We start from the raw sequence: 20,489 nt of genomic DNA, 5'->3' as shown, positions 1-20,489 counted from the left end.
CTCGGTACACGCAGGAATTGGGATATTGGCAAGCTTTCCTTGAGCATAGGTGGATGCTGGCTTGTAGCCTGTAAGATGGTATTGCGATCCGTTGTCTTGCGGTATAGCGTAGTATCAAGCTTCCTACCATTCCGCCATAACGTCACATCAAGGAAGGTTATTGTAGTTAGATCAATCATATAGGTAAATCTGATGGGTCCCTCAATGCCATTAAGGTTATCAATCATAGCTACCAGCTCGTCCCTAGTACCTGACCAGAGCAAAAAGATATCATCGATAAACCTCATATATCTTAACAATCTATATCCAAATTGTGAAAATATATATTTACGCTCATAGTCAGCCATGTATAAATTATCGTAAGCTGGCGCAAGGTTGGAACCCATGGCTGTCCCCTGTATTTGAGCATAATAGTCTGCACCATACATGAAATAATTTTTTTTGAGGACTAACTCAAGCAGGGTCTTGAAGATAATCTGGTATATGTGGAAGTCTATACAGGCCTCCTTGTGGAGCACCCCACTGATGACTGTGATATAGCTGTGAGTGCGGACTTATACAATGCAATATTAGTGGATCAAGGCCTTACTGGTTCTTTGGTACCTTTGTCAAGCACCCGCTTTTCTAAAATGAACTTTGGCTACCTTGGTGAATAATGCTGCTTGTGTATATGAATAACTCTCTCTATCCCAGGATATATGGTCCTCATGCCTGACAGATATGCTGACATAATTGATCACACAAGCTGTGGTATTTTTAGTGTTTTTGCATAGTGGATACTTCTTGCATTTGTCCATACTTGTACCTGATCAGAGCAATAGAATTGTATATGAAGCATTTTTTGTTTGTTGTAATTTGACTCTACATCTATGATGACGCAGACAGGGGTTAATGTGTTTGCCGAGGATTTATTGAGAGCAGCAGAAAGCAATTTTCTATCCCTCACTGATGCCAATATCCCAATTCCTGCGTGTACTGAGGATAAACTCCACAGATGAACTTGCTGAAATACAAATAGAGGAGATGAAATCCAGGTTTCTCCAGAGAGGGTACTCACTTACAACATTGAATACATGCATTAAAAAAGCACGTCATCGCTTTAAACACCCGATTGATAATGTTGCGAAATCAAAGAAGGACAATCGAATTGTACATGTTAGTACATATGATCACACCTCATGCACAGCAAGAAACATCTATGGTCAGCATTGGCCATTACTGACAACTGATCCCCAGCTTGGTCTCGGTGGCACCAAACCTCCAATGAGTGCATACCGGAGGGGACCCAACTTACGTCAATTGCTGATGCGTCCAACTATGCAGCCGACACATGCGCCAACGCACTGGCTAAGGTCTGGCAGGACGGGTTGTTTCAAGTGTAAAGGCTGTACCACCTGTAATTTGATGTTGAGTGGTAAGGAATTCCGGCATCCACATAACGGTACGAAAATTCGTATCCGTTATAACCTATCCTGTATGAGTGCCTTCGTCATCTATGTGATAATATGCCCGTGTGGTCTCTACTACACGGGTATGACGAGTAGACCATTCAGGGATAGAATGGCAAACCATCGTTACTCAATCAGAGCTGCGATCCAGACAAATACTACTGATAAACCTGTTGCCAAACATTTTCTTCTCCATAATCATCAGGTTTCAACTCTGCGGTGTATGATCATCGATCAGGTACCGGAATTAACAAGAGGTGGTGATAGGGTCCTAGCGTTAAAAAAACTTGAGTCACGATGGATATACAGACTGGACACCATCACACCTCGTGGACTCAATGAAAATAATCCACTAAAGATCTTCATACATTAGACGGGGTTCGTTCTCGATCCTGATATAGTCTTAGCAAGAAGTGTCTATTTTAAATAATTGAATATTTAGAAACAGTAATACTCTATTCCCTATGCAATTTTAAACCTTTGTTTGTTGTTTTTTTTTTTGTTTTTTTCTATGTAGGTATTTGCCATTGTGCATCAGCATGACAGGTTTTCTGATGCACTGGTATATTTGTATGTATATACTCCTAAAGGGACTATGTGTGCATTGTCTTGCGGGCTCCTATATATAGTTAGTCTATGAGACCGCAGCCTATGTGATGGCGGGTCTAATGTGTCAGACTATGATTTAGGAGTATAACCATTAGCTTAAAATATGGAGATGATGACTATGTTCATTTTTCCCCTATGAGACACACGATGTGTGCCTAGGCGGAAGTACTGATGGAACGCACAGTGCTTACGGGTGGAGCGCATATGACGCGCTTCCGGTCAATGTCAGTGGAACGCACAGCGGTGACCAGAGGAGCGCATATGATGCGCTTCCGGCCATACCGCGAGTTTTACACATTAAACACAGTGCTGTAAGTATGTGATATGTCGGTCTTTTCAGTACAGGTATTTAATAAAGCCCTGTATTGCAGTACATCAGTATCGGTTGGGATTTATGTCCTATATGGTTACCTGCTCCAGTGATTATATGGAACACTGGGACAGGGCTGCTCCAGGCAATCAGGTAATTAAATCATTAAGGTGATTGGGTTTGTGCTATATAAGGGAGCCCGGGAGGCAGATGTCAGTATACTGCTCTCTGGCGTGCTGAACAGATGTCTCCTGTGGTGGTCTTGAAAAAGGCTCTGCGAAGCCGAAACGTCGACATGTATGTGATGACTTCAATGGTCTAAATAAAACTTTTTATCTTTGGAAAGTGATTGGTGAGTGCCCTGTATTTGAGACCCTCAGCAGGGTCTTGAAGATAATCTGGTATATGTGGAAGTCTATACAGGCCTCCTTGTGGAGCACCCCACTGATGACTGTGATATAGCTGTGAGTGCGGACTTATACAATGCAATATATATATATATATATATATATATATATATATATATACTGTATGAGGAGGGCTAGGAGGAGGCACAGCATAGAGATCACACAGCAGAATACCCCACTCTCCAAAACACAGCATGCCAATTCCCCCAATCATCCCCCACCCTCCAGCACACTACATTGCCTGGAGTCCAGCTCCCCCTCTCTCCTGCACCAGAAAGCCGGCACAAACCCTGGCCACATCAGAGGCTGTTTGACATCCCCTCACGCCCGCACCAGACAGACCCCATCCATCAGCAGCGGCAGCCAGCACCCCTTCACGGAAACATCCTCCCCTCCACAGAACAGCAGAAGTGGCGGAGCCCGACACCTCCGCCCGCACACACAGAAATCAGCTCACGAAGAGAGAGATCGGGAATTGTAGCACAGTCAGCAGCTGTCGTGCTGCCTGCACCGCTGGGACGTCCATGCCTCCACCCACAGACGTCTCAGCAGAATAGTCAGCACTGCATCAATCACTGTGCTGCAGCGTGACAGGGTGCAGGGGAGCTACTGTCCCTGTTGGCTCTTAAGTCCCTGCAGCAGTTGCATCCCCTGCGGCTGCACCTATGGTATTTACGCCACTGGTTTACTTTATTGCATTGAAGAAGTATGTTATGAAATATCAGCATTCATTATGTCAACATTAACATCATGTCAACCTGTTGAATATGAAGACATTATTAAGTGCCTTGCGTCCTACTGGAGAACAGCGTGCTATGTAATTATTAAGGATGTCAATAGTCAGAGGGGTCTATTTACTATGCATCTGATGGAGATAAAGTGGATGGAGATAAAGTACCAGCCAACCAGCACCTAACTGCCATGTCACAGGTTTGAAAAATTACAGGTAGGAGCTGGCTGGCTGGTACTTTACCTCCATCCACTTTACCTCCATACTGTTAGACAGTGGATCACTCTGCTGTCTGTCTCCGTTCCCAGCACTGTCACATGCAGCTTCTACTCTCCTCAGAGTGCGACCTTGTCTACCCCACAGCCGCATCCTGTGTGTACAATGACGCGGTGTTACTACAACACTCTGTCAACACATACAAGGCTTAGTAAATATAAATAGACCCCATAATGTTGATACACCTATCTTAGCCTAAGTGAAACCAGTGTAACTAGAGGCTTGGAGGCCCCTGGCAAACTCTTAACGTGGCCCTCCTATTTGGTTTATATAATCCCTAAGGTCTACATGTGCAGCTACGTTAGTACCAATTGAGCCAAACAGGGAACCAGCAGATGAGGAGGGAGCTCTACAGACTGCTGGTCACAGGCACTCCTAGGGGACAGACACACCAACAGGCTGTCGTGGGGACATCAACCTCCACAGGCAGACCACAACGATAAAGGAGTCTCCTCAGGTAAGTGGCGGACAGCATTGGGTCAGGTAGGTTCAGCAGGCAGTAGCGTTGCAAGCGATGATCCAGGAGTCTGGAAATCAACAGCTTCAGGCCTATCAAGATGCTGGAGCTCGGTGGGCCCCCTTCACCTTGTGGGCACCTGGACATTTGCCAGTCTAGCCACACTGTAGTTACACCACTGATTCTAACCCCAATTGCAGCCTAACCTTCATTTCCAGAGTCGATATTCTGAATGTCGACGTTCATAATGCCAATATTTTGAACATGCGACTTTAAGACCACGTTGACATTATATTGTCCACATTCTGACTACATTCCGTGTTGAAGCACTGACAATTTACAATTGAGATCCTTGAAAGTAAAATATAGGCATATAAGAGAAATCTAAAATAATGTACCAGTAAGCTAAAATGCAGCTTTAGAAAACAAAATCAGTTAAAATGTACAATTGTGAGTAACCAATGAAACATTACCAGTAAATATATAACAAAAAAAAAAACCCTTATAGTACAAACAAATGTTGTATGCTTTAATTATAGCCCAAAAGGGCTAATTAAATAACAAGGCAAATACTGTATCACAATGATCTACTGTATAACCCATAGCTAGCAATCAGATATTAGCTATCTTTAGTCCAATGTAAAAGCCACATACTTTGATATGGGTTACATATACAGTATCTGTGCCAGGTTAATAAATGAGCTTTCACAATATGGAATCTGCAGAAAGAATATACTGTAACTCAAGTTGTCTCCCCATATATTATTTTGTTGAAGAATGCATTAAATGAGGGAATGATCCAGATGGAGCGCTGCACCCTTGGTGCTTAGACAGAGACTGCCCCTGCGACTATCCGGCGGATGTGGCTGTATGATTTTCTTATTGTTACGCTGCTGTGATGGGAAACGTTGCGAGGGAGGACACATTCTTCAGTCAGTTTTTCTGTTTCAATGTTCCAACACAGGACAGTAGCAATGACCTCATTTCTCTCATCTCGCCCACCCGTGATGAATATTTTATTGCAACAGGCTGCGATTCCACAGCTCGCTCGCTCGTGGCTAAACTTTGTCACAAGGCACCAAGAGTCTTCCAAAGGACTGTACGAATACATTGCTCTCATTGCCCCACCTACAGATGGATAGAAAATACAAATAATCTGTTAACTCATAGCCCATGGATTCATTTGTCAAATATGGCAGTTACCATTGCCCCTGCAGTGTATGTACAGTGGGTGAGCATACGATGTAGCATTGAGAACTGCGCCATAAGACCCATTAGCTGGAATCCTGGCTTATACAGCACAATGGGGCAGATTTATTAAACCTGGAGAAGTGATAAAGTAGAAGGTGATAACACATTAGCCAGTCAGCTCCTAACTGTCATTTTTCAAACCCAGTCTGTAACATGACAGTTGGGAGCTGATTGTCTGGTGCATTATCACCTTCCACTTTATCTCTTCTTCAGGCTTAAAACATCTGGTCCAAGGTCACAAAGCAATGACTGTAAAGCAAATGATATACGTAGCATGCCTTCCCCTTGCGCTACACTCACACAAACCTTACACACTGGAGTGATAGGAGCATGTACATAACAAAATATAACATTACAGCGTACCCAAATTAAATGAAAATACACCATTGCTCCAAGGGGGATGCAGTCATGTATCCGGTGCTCGGGATCCCGGCGGTTACCATGACGACGCTGGGATCCCAAGCGATCAAAATACGGCAAACAGAATGCCGACTGACGGGGACTATTCCCACTCTTGGATGTCCATGACACCCATACAGTGGGAATAGAACCTGTGGCGAGCACAGTATTTTCCATTGAATTAAACACTAAAACATTACATTATCTGTATTCAGCCTGTGGATGGACTGATTAAACTACTGGAATGTGGTGGGCTCCTGGTCCTACTAACCCAAATGTAGTGCTATTGAAGGGATGTATAAAAGTCCAATAGAGCAGTCTTAATTCAATGCAATCAGCACAGTGACTTATGTTTAGGGATTTGCTAGGTCCTGGTGGAGTATTCGTCTTTAGGGGCATATTTATTGGGGGTAGTTCCAAGTTGATCGCAGCAGGAATTCGTATTCTATATAAAGAGCCGCGCGTTGCCTCCATTTTCACTCGTGCATTGGAGATTGAACGGAGAGCACGTGGCTGCGTTCTCTCCCTGAAAAGCACCGTAATCTGTGCTCAGTGTGCTGCAAATATCTGTGCTCAGTGTGCTGCAAATATTTGTGCTCAGTGTGCTGAAAATATCTACGTTCTCTGCCTGAAAACGCTCCATATCTGTGCTCAGTGTGCTGCAAATATCTGTGCTCAGTGTGCTTTATTTATTGGGGACCACCAATATAATAGTAGTACAGTACAGTAGGCCATTGCTGTATCTTGCAGCTCTGTGTCACTGCAAGTATCCATTTCATATCTGTGCTGCATTTTTGTGAGCAGTATATATAGTATTACAGTGCAGCATTTTGGTGACCAACAGTATATAGTTGTACAGTAGGCCATTGCTGTATCTTGCAGCTCTGTGTCACTGCAAGTATCCATTCCATATCTGTGCTGCATTTTTGTGAGCAGTATATATAGTATTACAGTGCAGCATTTTGGTGACCAACAGTATCAAGTTGTACAGTAGGACATTGCTGTATCTTGCAGCTCTGTTCACTGCAAGTATCCATTCCATATCTGTGCTGTATTTTTGTGAGCAGTATATATAGTATTACAGTGCAGCATTTTGGTGACCAACAGTATATAGTTGTACAGTAGGTCATTGCTGTATCTTGCAGCTCTGTGTCACTGCAAGTATCCATTCCATATCTGTGCTGCATTATTGTGAGCAGTATATAGTAGGACAGTGCAGCATTTTGGTGACCAGCAGTATACATATATAGTACAGTACAGTAGGCCATTGCTGTATCTTGCAGCTCTGTGTCACTTCTAGTATCTTGATCAGTGCTCAATATCTGCTGCATTGTTGTGACCAGTATGTATACTGAACTGTGCGACGTGTGTTATACACCTGGTGATTACTGATTATACATCCTGTAATCTGTACTGAGCGATGTGTGAGATACACCTGGGGATTATACACCCTATATACTGTACTGTGCAACGTGTGTTATACGCCTGGTGATTACTGATTATACATCCTCTAATCTGCACTGAGCGATGTGTGAGATACACCTGGTGATTATTAGTGATGTGCAGCGGAAATTTTTCGAGTTTTGTGTTTTGGTTTTGGATTCGGTTCCGCGGCCGTGTTTTGGATTCGGACGCGTTTTGGCAAACCTCCCTGAATTTTTTTTGTCAGATTCGGGTGTGTTTTGGATTCGTTTTTTTTTACAAAAATCCCTCAAAAACAGCTTAAATCATAGAATTTGGGGGTCATTTTGATCCCATAGTATTATTAACCTCAATAACCATAATTTCCACTCATTTCCAGTCTATTCTGAACACCTCACACTATTATTTTTAGTCCTAAAATTTGCACCGAGGTCGCTGGATGACTAAGCTAAGCGACCCAAGTGGCCGACACAAACACCTGGCCCATCTAGGAGTGGCACTGCAGTGTCAGACAGGATGGCACTTCAAAAAAATAGTCCCCAAACAGCACATGATGCAAAGAAAAAAAGAGGCGCAATGAGGTAGCTGTGTGACTAAGCTAAGCGACCCAAGTGGCCGACACAAACACCTGGCCCATCTAGGAGTGGCACTGCAGTGTCAGACAGGATGGCACTTCAAAAAATAGTCCCCAAACAGCACATGATGCAAAGAAAAAAAGAGGCGCAATGAGGTAGCTGTGTGACTAAGCTAAGTGACCCAAGTAGCCGACACAAAGACCCAAGTGGCCGACACAAACACCTGGCCCATCTAGGAGTGGCACTGCAGTGTCAGACAGGATGGCACTTCAAAAAAATAGTCCCCAAACGGCACATGATGCAAAGAAAAAAAGAGGCGCAATGAGGTAGCTGTGTGACTAAGCTAAGCGACCCAAGTGGCCGACACAAACACCTGGTCCATCTAGGAGTGGCACTGCAGTGTCAGGCAGGATGGCACTTCAAAAAAATAGTCCCCAAACAGCACATGATGCAAAGAAAAAAAGAGGCGCACAAAGGTCGCTGTGTGACTAAGCTAAGCGACACAAGTGGCCGACACAAACACCTGGCCCATCTAGGAGTGGCACTGCAGTTTTCTAGCGAGAGGATGAGTGCTTCCATCCTCATGTGAAGCTGAACCACTAGCCATGAACATAGGCCAGGGCCTCAGCCGTTCCTTGCCACTCCGTGTCGTAAATGGCATATTGGCAAGTTTACGCTTCTCCTCAGGCGCTTTTAATTTTGATTTTTGGGTCATTTTACTGAACTTTTGTTTTTTGGATATTACAGGCTCTCTACTATGACATTGGGCATCGGCCTTGGCAGACGATGTTGATGGCATTTCATCGTCTCGGCCATGACTAGTGGCAGCAGCTTCAGCACGAGGTGGAAGTGGATCTTGATCTTTCCCTATTTTACCCTCCACATTTTTGTTCTCCATTTTTTAATGTGTGGAATTATATGCCAGTATCAATAGCAATGGCCTACTACTATATATACTGCGCACAACTGAAATGCACCACAGGTATGGATGGATAGTATACTTGACGACACAGAGGTAGGTAGAGCAGTGGCCTTCCGTACCGTACTGCTATATATACTGGTGGTCACTGTCAGCAAACTGCAAAACTAAAATGCACCACAGGTATAGAATCTAGATGGATAGTATACTTGATGACACAGAGGTAGGTAGAGCAGTGGCCTTCCGTACCGTACTGCTATATATACTGGTGGTCACTGTCAGCAAACTGCAAAACTAAAATGCACCACAGGTATAGAATCTAGATGGATAGTATACTTGACGACACAGAGGTAGGTAGAGCAGTGGCCTTCCGTACCGTACTGCTATATATACTGGTGGTCACTGGTCAGCAAAACTCTGCACTGTACTCCTCCTATATAATATACTGGTGGTCCCCAGTCCCCACAATAAAGCAGTGTGAGCACAGATATATGCAGCACACTGAGCACAGATATGGAGTGTTTTTCAGGCAGACATTGTATACTGGTGGTCACTGGTCAGCAAAACTCTGCACTGTACTCCTCCTATATAATACTGCTGCTCCCCAGTCCCCACAATTAAGCAGTGTGAGCACAGATATATGCAGCACACTGAGCACAGATATGGAGTGTTTTTCAGGCAGACAACGTATACTGGTGGCCACTGGTCAGCAAAACTCTGCACTGTACTCCTCCTATATAATACAGCTGCTCCCCAGACCCCACAATTAAGCAGTGTGAGCACAGATATATGCAGCACACTGAGCACAGATATGGAGTGTTTTTCAGGCAGACAACGTATACTGGTGGTCACTGGTCAGCAAAACTCTGCACTGTACTCCTCCTATATAATACAGCTGCTCCCCAGTCCCCACAATTAAGCAGTGTGAGCACAGATATATGCAGCACACTGAGCACAGATATGGAGTGTTTTTCAGGCAGACAACGTATACTGGTGGTCACTGGTCAGCAAAACTCTGCACTGTACTCCTCCTATATAATACAGCTGCTCCCCAGTCCCCACAATTAAGCAGTGTGAGCACAGATATATGCAGCACACTGAGCACAGATATGGAGTTTTTTTCAGGCAGACAACGTATACTGGTGGTCACTGGTCAGCAAAACTCTGCACTGTACTCCTCCTATATAATACAGCTGCTCCCCAGTCCCCACAATTAAGCAGTGTGAGCACAGATATATGCAGCACACTGAGCACAGATATGGAGTGTTTTTCAGGCAGACAACGTATACTGGTGGTCACTGGTCAGCAAAACTCTGCACTGTACTCCTCCTATATAATACAGCTGCTCCCCAGTCCCCACAATTAAGCAATAAGCAGCACAAATATTATTAATAAACGGAGAGGACGCCAGCCACGTCCTCTCCCTAACATTTCCAATGCACGAGTGAAAATGGCGGCGACGCGCGGCTGCTTATATAGAACCCGAATCTCGCGAGAATCCGACAGCGGGATGATGACATTCGGGCGCGCTCGGATTAACCGAGCCATACGGGAGAATCCGAGTATGCCTCGGACCCGTGTAAAATGGGTGAAGTTCGGGGGGGTTCGGTTCCCGAGGAACCGAACCCGCTCATCACTAGTGATTATACACCCTATATTATTATTATTATCCTTTATTTATATGGCGCCACAAAGGTTCTGCAGCGCCCAATTACAGAGTACATAAATAATCAAACAGGAAAACAGCAACTTACAGTTGATAACAGTATAGGACAAGTACAGGGTAAATAAATATAGTTACATCAGCAGATGACACTGGAATAAGTATCAGGTGGCAGAAGGCTGCTGGATGTGGTACAGTTGAAGATTATTAAAGTAAGACAAAGGATAAGCACATGAGGGAAGAGGGCCCTGCTCGTGAGAGCTTACAATCTAAAGGGGAGGGGTAGACAGACATGGGTGACACAGATGGGGTACATAGAGAATGTGGAACAGAGGGTTAGGATGAGATTTGGCTGGGTTTGGTGAAGAAATGGACCCCCAGAAGGCACAAGTCAGTACTTAACATTGCAACATTTTACTGGGCTATGCAGGAGAAAATTAAAAATAGGGGGGGGGGGGGGGGGGGGAATAGATAACTTCTACCACTTTCAAAAAGGTCAATGAAGCTGAAATAATGGACAACTACCTCATGAAAGCCAGATACAGTGTAAGGATGTGCCCTGTGGGCACATCTGTGTTGTCCCTAGTTGGGGACAGCGCTGGGGCAGCTTGTCTGTCCCCAGCGCTGGGTGAGTGGCGGCGGGTGTCCGGTGCAGGGATTACACTTTTCCCTGCACCGGACCAGAGGCTTTTAAATGTTGGCGCCCTCCGGGAGCCAATCGCGGCTCCCGGAGCGGCGGCCAATCAGGGAGAGACGCGGCGAGCCAATCGGCGCTCGCCGCGTCATAGGCCCCGCCTCCGGCGTCTGACGTCAGACGCCGGGCAGGACCAAGAAGGAGAGGCCGCGCCGAAGAGCGCGAAGAAGAGAAGACACGGCCGGGAGCAGCGGAGGAGGTCGTCGGCGCGCCGGAGCGCAGAAGAGGATCCGGCGCCGAGGAGAAGACGACGACCGCGGGGAGAGGAGGTCCTGAGGCCGCGGAAGAGGCCAGAAGATGTCGGCCTGCAGAAAGAAGATGTCCAGCGGCGGCTGGACGCAGGGAAGAGACGGAGGCGCCGCTGGCCAGGACGGGTCAGCGGCAGAAGACGGTGGAGGCCCCCAGGTTAGGTAAGGCCTCAGTGAGGCTATCCTCCCCCTCCCCTTTTCCTCCCTCGACCACCAGGGACGGGCATTAGGCCCGAGGACACAATTCAGGCGCTAGGCCTGGGCGCAGTTAGGAGTTTGGGCCCCCAATATTTGATGAGGTGGTTTGGGCATTAGGCCCAAGCCACCCCACTCATGCGGCACCAGTTAGGCGGGCACTAGGCCCGGGGAACAATCTAGGCACTAGGCCTGTGGCTAATAGAGGGCGTTAGGCCCTAGGGTATTTGTGGCCAAATCAGGGATACGATAAGGTGACCCTGGGCACAAGGCCCAGGTCACCCAACGGGCGGCAAGTAGGCGGGCGCTAGGCCCGTGGGCAAAGTCAGGCCTCCGGCCTGTGGGCAGTTAGGGGGCGCTAGGCCCAGCGAAGCAGTGTTTCCCTGAGGTGAGTAAAGGTGGTACTGGGCGCTAGGCTCAGGCCACCCTGAGAGTACGGTAGGTGGGTGAGCTGTGCGGTCCCCACTACTGGGTGTTCTGGGTCGGGTAGATAAAGGGACAGCACCGTTTTATGTTGTAACTCCGATAGTGTGTTATATGTTGTTACCGTGCAGGGCAAAGTGTATGTGTTGTGTAAGTTGTGCATAGTTGTGTTGCACCACACCCACAGAGCTAGTTTGAGGGCTCCGCTGTTGTAGATAGTATAGGGTGTGACACTAGGTCAGAGTTAGGCCCTGCACGGCTGTTTCTCTTTGCCTCCTTACAGGGACCTATAAGTGGAGAAGATCGGAGTGCAAGACTCGTGACGGTGAGTAGCATCCGTGTACGTCTGTCCCTTGTTTGTCCCCGAGCGCCGGAGTTAGGATTGCTCACGGACATGAGAATCCCTTTCATCACACTACGTGCGAAAGCGCGAGTGTGTGAAAGCTGGGTAGCTGAGGCTTTGTGCCGGTGATGACCATTCACCCAGCCGGTGAAGGTCGCAGCCACCCCTGGGGTATCCCCTGTTCCAGTGGAAGAAGGGTCGATACCCCCTTTAATGTAAACCATTCTCTCCTCAGCTCGGTCGACGGTCAGCTCCAAGAGGGAATCGCCGTGTCTGGATCCGACTGAAGAATTCCAGGTCCGTTGAAGGTTCCGGTACCTGAAGGTGAGAGAGAGCGGCGCCTGGTGAGTACAGAGTCTACACCTGCACGGCAGCAGGCACCACCACACGCACCGCACCTCTCACAACAGTATACCAAACAGTACTTAGAGTTAGGAATGAGTGCTTATGAAATACAGTACAGTAACATTTTGTCACAATGGCCCTCATTCCGAGTTGTTCGCTCGCAAGCTGCTTTTAGCAGCATTGCACACGCTAAGCCGCCGCCTACTGGGAGTGAATCTTAGCATCTTAAAATTGCGAACGAAAGATTCGCAATATTGCGATAAGACATCTCTGTGCAGTTTCTGAGTAGCTCGAGACTTACTCTGCCAGTGCGATCAGTTCAGTGCTTGTCGTTCCTGGTTTGACGTCACAAACACACCCAGCGCTCGCTCAGACACTCCTCCGTTTCTCCAGCCACTCCCGCGTTTTTCCCAGAAACGGTAGCGTTTTTCCCCACACGCCCCTAAAACGGCCTGTTTCCGCCCAGAAACACCCACTTCCTGTCAATCACATTACGATCACCAGAACGATGAAAAAACCGTGAGTAATATTCCTAACTGCATAGCAAATTTACTTGGCGCAGTCGCAGTGCGAACATTGCGCATGCGCATTAAGCGGAAAATCGCTGCGATGCGAAGAAAATTACCGAGCGAACAACTCGGAATCACCACCAATATTTCATAAACTGCATGACTGGTCTCTTGCACTCTTTTGCTCTAATACACCACCTTCTTTAGAATTTATGGGGGTCATTCCGAGTTGTTCGCTCGCTAGCTGATTTTAGCAGCATTGCACACGCTAGGCTGCCGCCCTCTGGGAGTGTATCTTAGCATAGCAGAATTGCGAACGAAAGATTAGCAGAATTGCGAATAGAAAATTCTTAGCAGTTTCTGAGTAGCTCGAGACTTACTCCTACACTGCGATCAGCTCAGGACGTTTCGTTCCTGGTTTGACGTCACAAACACGCCCTGCGTTCGGCCAGCCACTCTCCCGTTTCTGCAGACACTGCCGCGTTTTTCCCTGACACGCCTGCGTTTTTAGCCAATGCCGGGAAAACGCTGAGTTGCCACCCAGAAACGCCCCTTTCCTGTCAATCATTTACCGAACACCAGTGCGACTGAAAAGCGCCGTAGACGCTACAGCAAAACCGCTAAGTTTAGTAAAATAACTAAGCGCATGCGCTCTGCGTACCATGCGCACGCGCAGTAAGCGACTAATCGCAGTATAGCGAAAATCGGCAACGAGCGAACAACTCGGAATGACCCCCTATATTCAAAAACATTATGTCTCCATAATCCCAAAAACGTCAGTCTTCTTGGAAAGTGATTTGTTCCTTTGTAAGGGAAAGAGAAACAAACATTCTCAAACAACGGTTTCTCAATTTCTTTTTCCTCTGGGAAGGGATTGTGGATTCGCAGGAATATCTGGGCATTTCTGTAATCAGAAAGCAGCGACTTTCTACAAATGTTTACGAATAATTCCAGTGATTTTGTCATTTTCTTCCAGTGATTTGGACCAATAATACCATTGATTAGAACGAATAATTCCTGTGATTTTGTCATTTTCTTCCAGTGATTTGGACCAATAATACCATTGATTAGAATGAATAATTCCAGTGATTTGGACCAATAATGCCATTGATTAGAACGAATAATTCCTGTGATATTGAGGTGTTTGTGTCGCTTAGCTTAGCCGTCCAGTGACCACAGTGCACCTCTTTTTCTCTTTTCTTTGCATCATGTGCTGTTTGGGGACTATTTTGTTAAGTGTCATCCTGTCTGACACTGCAGTGCCACTCCTAGATGGGCCAGGTGTTTGTGCCGACCACTTGGGTCGCTTAGCTTAGTCATCCAGCGACCTTGGTGCACCTCTTTTTTTCTTTGCATCATGTGCTGTTTGGGGACAATTTTTTTAAGTGCCATCCTGTCTGACACTGCAGTGCCACTCCTAGATGGGCCAGGTGTTTGTGCCGCCCACTTGGGTCGCTTAGCTTAGTCATCCAGCGACCTCGGTGCAAATTTTAGGACTAAAAATAATATTGTGAGGTGTGAGGTGTTCAGAATAGACTGCAAATGAGTGGAAATTATGGTTATTGAGGTTAATAATACTATGGGATTAAAATTAGAGATGTGCACCAGAAATTTTTCGGGTTTTGTGTTTTGGTTTTGGGTTCGGTTCCGCGGCCGTGTTTTGGGTTCGAACGCGTTTTGGCAAAACCTCACCGAATTTTTTTTGTCGGAGTCGGGTGTGTTTTGGATTCGGGTGTTTTTTTTCAAAAAACCCTAAAAAACAGCTTAAATCATAGAATTTGGGGGTCATTTTGATCCCAAAGTATTATTAACCTCAATAACCATAATTTCCACTCATTTTCAGTCTATTCTGAACACCTCACACCTCACAATATTATTTTTAGTCCTAAAATTTGCACCGAGGTCGCTGGATGACTAAGCTCAGCGACCCAAGTGGCCGACACAAACACCTGGCCCATCTAGGAGTGGCACTGCAGTGTCACGCAGGATGGCCCTTCCAAAAAACACTCCCCAAACAGCACATGACGCAAAGAAAAAAAGAGGCGCAATGAGGTAGCTGTGTGACAAGCTCAGCGACCCAAGTGGCCGACACAAACACCTGGCCCATCTAGGAGTGGCACTGCAGTGTCAGGCAGGATGGCCCTTCCAAAAAATACTCCCCAAACAGCACATGACGCAAAGAAGAAAAAAAAGAGGCGCAATGAGGTAGCTGTGTGACTAAGCTCAGCGACCCTAGTGGCCGACACAAATACCTGGCCCATCTAGGAGTGGCACTGCAGTGTCAGGCAGGATGGCCCTTCCAAAAAACACTCCCCAAACAGCTCATGACGCAAAGAAAAAAAGAGGCGCAATGAGGTAGCTGTGTGAGTAAGCTCAGCGACCCTAGTGGCCGACACAAACACCTGGCCCATCTAGGAGTGGCACTGCAGTGTCACGCAGGATGGCCCTTCAAAAAAACACTCCCCAAACAGCACATGACGCAAAGAAAAAAAGAGGCGCAATGAGGTAGCTGTGTGAGTAAGCTAAGCGACCCTAGTGGACGACACAAACACCTGGCCCATCTAGGAGTGGCACTGCAGTGTCACGCAGGATGGCCCTTCAAAAAAACACTACCCAAACAGCACATGACGCAAAGAAAAAAAGAGGCGCAATGAGGTAGCTGTGTGACTAAGCTCAGCGACCCAAGTGGCCGACACAAACACCTGGCCCATCTAGGAGTGGCACTGCAGTGTCAGGCAGGATGGCCCTTCCAAAAAATACTCCCCAAACAGCACATGACGCAAAGAAAAAAAGAGGCGCAATGAGGTAGCTGTGTGAGTAAGCTAAGCGACCCTAGTGGCCGACACAAACACCTGGCCCATCTAGGAGTGGCACTGCAGTGTCACGCAGGATGGCCCTCCAAAAAAACACTCCCCAAACAGCACATGACGCAAAGAAAAAAAGAGGCGCAATGAGGTAGCTGTGTGACAAGCTCAGCGACCCAAGTGGCCGACACAAACACCTGGCCCATCTAGGAGTGGCACTGCAGTGTCAGGCAGGATGGCCCTTCCAAAAAATACTCCCCAAACAGCACATGACGCAAAGAAGAAAAAAAAGAGGCGCAATGAGGTAGCTGTGTGACTAAGCTCAGTGACCCTAGTGGCCGACACAAACACCTGGCCCATCTAGGAGTGGCACTGCAGTGTCAGGCAGGATGGCCCTTCCAAAAAACACTCCCCAAACAGCTCATGACGCAAAGAAAAAAAAGAGGCGCAATGAGGTAGCTGTGTGAGTAAGCTCAGCGACCCTAGTGGCCGACGCAAACACCTGGCCCATCTAGGAGTGGCACTGCAGTGTCACGCAGGATGGCCCTTCAAAAAAACACTCCCCAAACAGCACATGACGCAAAGAAAAAAAGAGGCGCAATGAGGTAGCTGTGTGAGTAAGCTAAGCGACCCTAGTGGCCGACACAAACACCTGGCCCATCTAGGAGTGGCACTGCAGTGTCACGCAGGATGGCCCTTCAAAAAAACACTACCCAAACAGCACATGACGCAAAGAAAAAAAGAGGCGCAATGAGGTAGCTGTGTGACTAAGCTCAGCGACCCAAGTGGCCGACACAAACACCTGGCCCATCTAGGAGTGGCACTGCAGTGTCAGGCAGGATGGCCCTTCCAAAAAATACTCCCCAAACAGCACATGACGCAAAGAAAAAAAGAGGCGCAATGAGGTAGCTGTGTGAGTAAGCTAAGCGACCCTAGTGGCCGACACAAACACCTGGCCCATCTAGGAGTGGCACTGCAGTGTCACGCAGGCTGGCCCTTCCAAAAAACACTCCCCAAACAGCACATGACGCAAAGAAAAATGAAAGAAAAAAGAGGTGCAAGATGGAATTGTCCTTGGGCCCTCCCACCCACCCTTATGTTGTATAAACAGGACATGCACACTTTAACCAACCCATCATTTCAGTGACAGGGTCTGCCACACGACTGTGACTGAAATGACGGGTTGGTTTGGACCCCCACCAAAAAAGAAGCAATTAATCTCTCCTTGCACAAACTGGCTCTACAGAGGCAAGATGTCCACCTCATCATCATCCTCCGATTCATCACCGTGTACATCCCCCTCCTCACAGATTATCAATTCGTCCCCACTGGAATCCACCATCACAGCTCCCTGTGTACTTTGTGGAGGCAATTGCTGCTGGTGAATGTCTCCATGGAGGAATAGATTATAATTCATTTTAATGATCATCATCTTCTCCACATTTTCTGGAAGTAACCTCGTACGCCGATTGCTGACAAGGTGAGCGGCGGCACTAAACACTCTTTCGGAGTACACACTTGTGGGAGGGCAACTTAGGTAGAATAAAGCCAGTTTGTGCAAGGGCCTCCAAATTGCCTCTTTTTCCTGCCAGTATACGTACGGACTGTCTGACGTGCCTACTTGGATGCGGTCACTCATATAATCCTCCACCATTCTTTCAATGGGGAGAGAATCATATGCAGTGACAGTAGACGACATGTCCGTAATCGTTGGCAGGTCCTTCAGTCCGGACCAGATGTCAGCATCAGCAGTCGCTCCAGACTGCCCTGCATCACCGCCAGCGGGTGGGCTCGGAATTCTGAGCCTTTTCCTCGCACCCCCAGTTGCGGGAGAATGTGAAGGAGGAGATGTTGACAGGTCGCGTTCCGCTTGACTTGACAATTTTCTCACCAGCAGTTCTTTGAACCCCTGCAGACTTGTGTCTGCCGGAAAGAGAGATCCAAGGTAGGTTTTAAATCTAGGATCGAGCACGGTGGCCAAAATGTAGTGCTCTGATTTCAACAGATTGACCACCGGTGAATCCTTGTTGAGCGAATTAAGGGCTCCATCCACAAGTCCCACATGCCTAGCGGAATCGCTCTGTGTTAGCTCCTCCTTCAATGTCTCCAGCTTCTTCTGCAAAAGCCTGATGAGGGGAATGACCTGACTCAGGCTGGCAGTGTCTGAACTGACTTCACGTGTGACAAGTTCAAAAGGTTGCAGAACCTTGCACAACGTTGAAATCATTCTCTACTGCACTTGAGACAGGTGCATTCCACCTCCTATATCGTGCTCAGTTGTATAGGCTTGAATGGCCTTTTGCTGCTTCTCCAACCTCTGAAGCATATAGAGGGTTGAATTCCACCTCGTTACCACTTCTTGCTTCAGATGATGGCAGGGCAGGTTCAGGCGTTTTTGGTGTTGCTCCAGTCTTCTGTACATGGTGCCTGTACGCCGAAAGTGTCCCGCAATTCTTCTGGCCACCGACAGCATCTCTTGCACGCCCCTCTCGTTTTTTAAATAATTCTGCACCACCAAATTCAAGGTATGTGCAAAACATGGGACGTGCTGGAATTTGCCCAGATTTAATGCACACACAATATTGCTGGCGTTGTCCGATGCCACAAATCCACAGGAGAGTCCAATTGGGGTAAGCCATTCTGCGATGATCTTCCTCAGTTGCCGTAAGAGGTTTTTAGCGGTGTGCGTATTCTGGAAAGCGGGGATACAAAGCGTAGCCTGCCTAGGAAAGAGTTGGCGTTTGCGAGATGCTGCTACTGGTGCCGCCGCTGCTGTTCTTGCGGCGGGAGTCCATACATCTACCCAGTGGGCTGTCACAGTCATATAGTCCTGAGTCTGCCCTGCTCCACTTGTCCACATGTCCGTGGTTAAGTGGACATTGGGTACAACTGCATTTTTTAGGACACTGGTGAATCTTTTTCTGAGGTCTGTGTACATTTTCGGTATCGCCTGCCTAGAGAAATGGAACCTAGATGGTATTTGGTACCGGGGACACAGTACCTCAATCAAGTCTATAGTTGGCTCTGCAGTAATGATGGATCCTGGAACCACGTTTCTCACCGCCCAGGATGCCAAGGCCTCAGTTATCCGCTTTGCAGCAGGATGACTGCTGTGATATTTCATCCTCCTTGCAAAGGACTGTTGGACAGTCAGTTGCTTGGTGGAAGTAGTAAAAGTGGTCTTACGACTTCCCCTCTGGGATGACCATCGACTCCCAGCAGCAACAACAGCAGCGCCAGCAGCAGTAGGCGTTACACGCAAGGATGCATCGGAGGAATCCCAGGCAGGAGAGGACTCGTCAGAATTGCCAGTGACATGGCCTGCAGGACTATTGGCATTCCTGGGGAAGGAGGAAATTGACACTAAGGGAGTTGGTGGGGTGGTTTGCGTGAGCTTGGTTACAAGAGGAAGGGATTTACTGGTCAGTGGACTGCTTCCGCTGTCGCCCAAAGCTTTTGAACTTGTCACTGACTTATGATGAATGCGCTGCAGGTGACGTATAAGGGAGGATGTTCCGAGGTGGTTAACGTCCTTACCCCTACTTATTACAGCTTGACAAAGGCAACACACGGCTTGACAAATGTTGTCCGCATTTCTGTTGAAATACTTCCACACCGAAGAGCTGATTTTTTTGGTATTTTCACCAGGCATGTCAATGGCCATATTCCTCCCACGGACAACAGGTGTCTCCCCGGGTGCCTGACTTAAACAAACCACCTCACCATCTGAATCCTCCTGGTCAATTTCCTCCCCAGCGCCAGCAACACCCATATCCTGCTCATCCTGGTGTACTTCAACACTGACATCTTCAATCTGACTATCAGGAACTGGACTGCGGGTGCTCCTTCCAGCACTTGCAGGGGGCGTGCAAATGGTGGAAGGCGCATGCTCTTCACGTCCAGTGTTGGGAAGGTCAGGCATCGCAACCGACACAATTGGACTCTCCTTGTGGATTTGTGATTTTGAAGAACGCACAGTTCTTTGCTGTGCTTTTGCCAGCTTAAGTCTTTTCATTTTTCTAGCGAGAGGCTGAGTGCTTCCATCCTCATGTGAAGCTGAACCACTAGCCATGAACATAGGCCAGGGTCTCAGCCGTTCCTTGCCACTCCGTGTGGTAAATGGCATATTGGCAAGTTTACGCTTCTCCTCCGACGATTTTATTTTAGATTTTTGAGTCCTTTTTTTACTGATATTTGGGGTTTTGGATTTTACATGCTCTGTACTATGACATTGGGCATCGGCCTTGGCAGACGACGTTGATGGCTTTTCATCGTCTCGGCCATGACTAGTGGTAGCAGCTTCAGCACGAGGTGGAAGTCGATCTTGATCTTTCCCTATTTTTGGAACCTCAACATTTTTGTTCTCCATATTTTAATAGGCACAACTAAAAGGCACCTCAGGTAAACAATGGAGATGGATGGATACTAGTATACTTATGGATGACGAGTGACTGCCGACACA

General features: G+C 47.3%; 1 protein-coding gene across 4 annotated transcripts in view; it reads right to left on the bottom strand.

Annotated features, from left to right (window-relative positions):
- Positions 1-4,745: 4,745 nt before the first annotated feature.
- The window catches only part of KLHL6 (kelch like family member 6), a 255,477-nt gene continuing 239,733 nt past the window's right edge, over positions 4,746-20,489 (bottom strand). For all 4 annotated transcript variants that reach the window (XM_063915702.1, XM_063915703.1, XM_063915704.1 and 1 more), the window contains one exon: positions 4,746-5,365. In XM_063915702.1, coding sequence (XP_063771772.1) covers positions 5,064-5,365 — 302 coding nt within the window. In that variant the 3' untranslated portion in view covers positions 4,746-5,063. The remainder of the gene's footprint in view (positions 5,366-20,489) is intronic.

The sequence above is a fragment of the Pseudophryne corroboree genome, chromosome 4 (assembly GCF_028390025.1).
Source record: "Pseudophryne corroboree isolate aPseCor3 chromosome 4, aPseCor3.hap2, whole genome shotgun sequence".
NCBI lineage: Eukaryota > Metazoa > Chordata > Amphibia > Anura > Myobatrachidae > Pseudophryne > Pseudophryne corroboree.
Note: the sequence above shows the minus strand (reverse complement) of the source record. Positions and strands in the feature narration are given on the sequence as shown.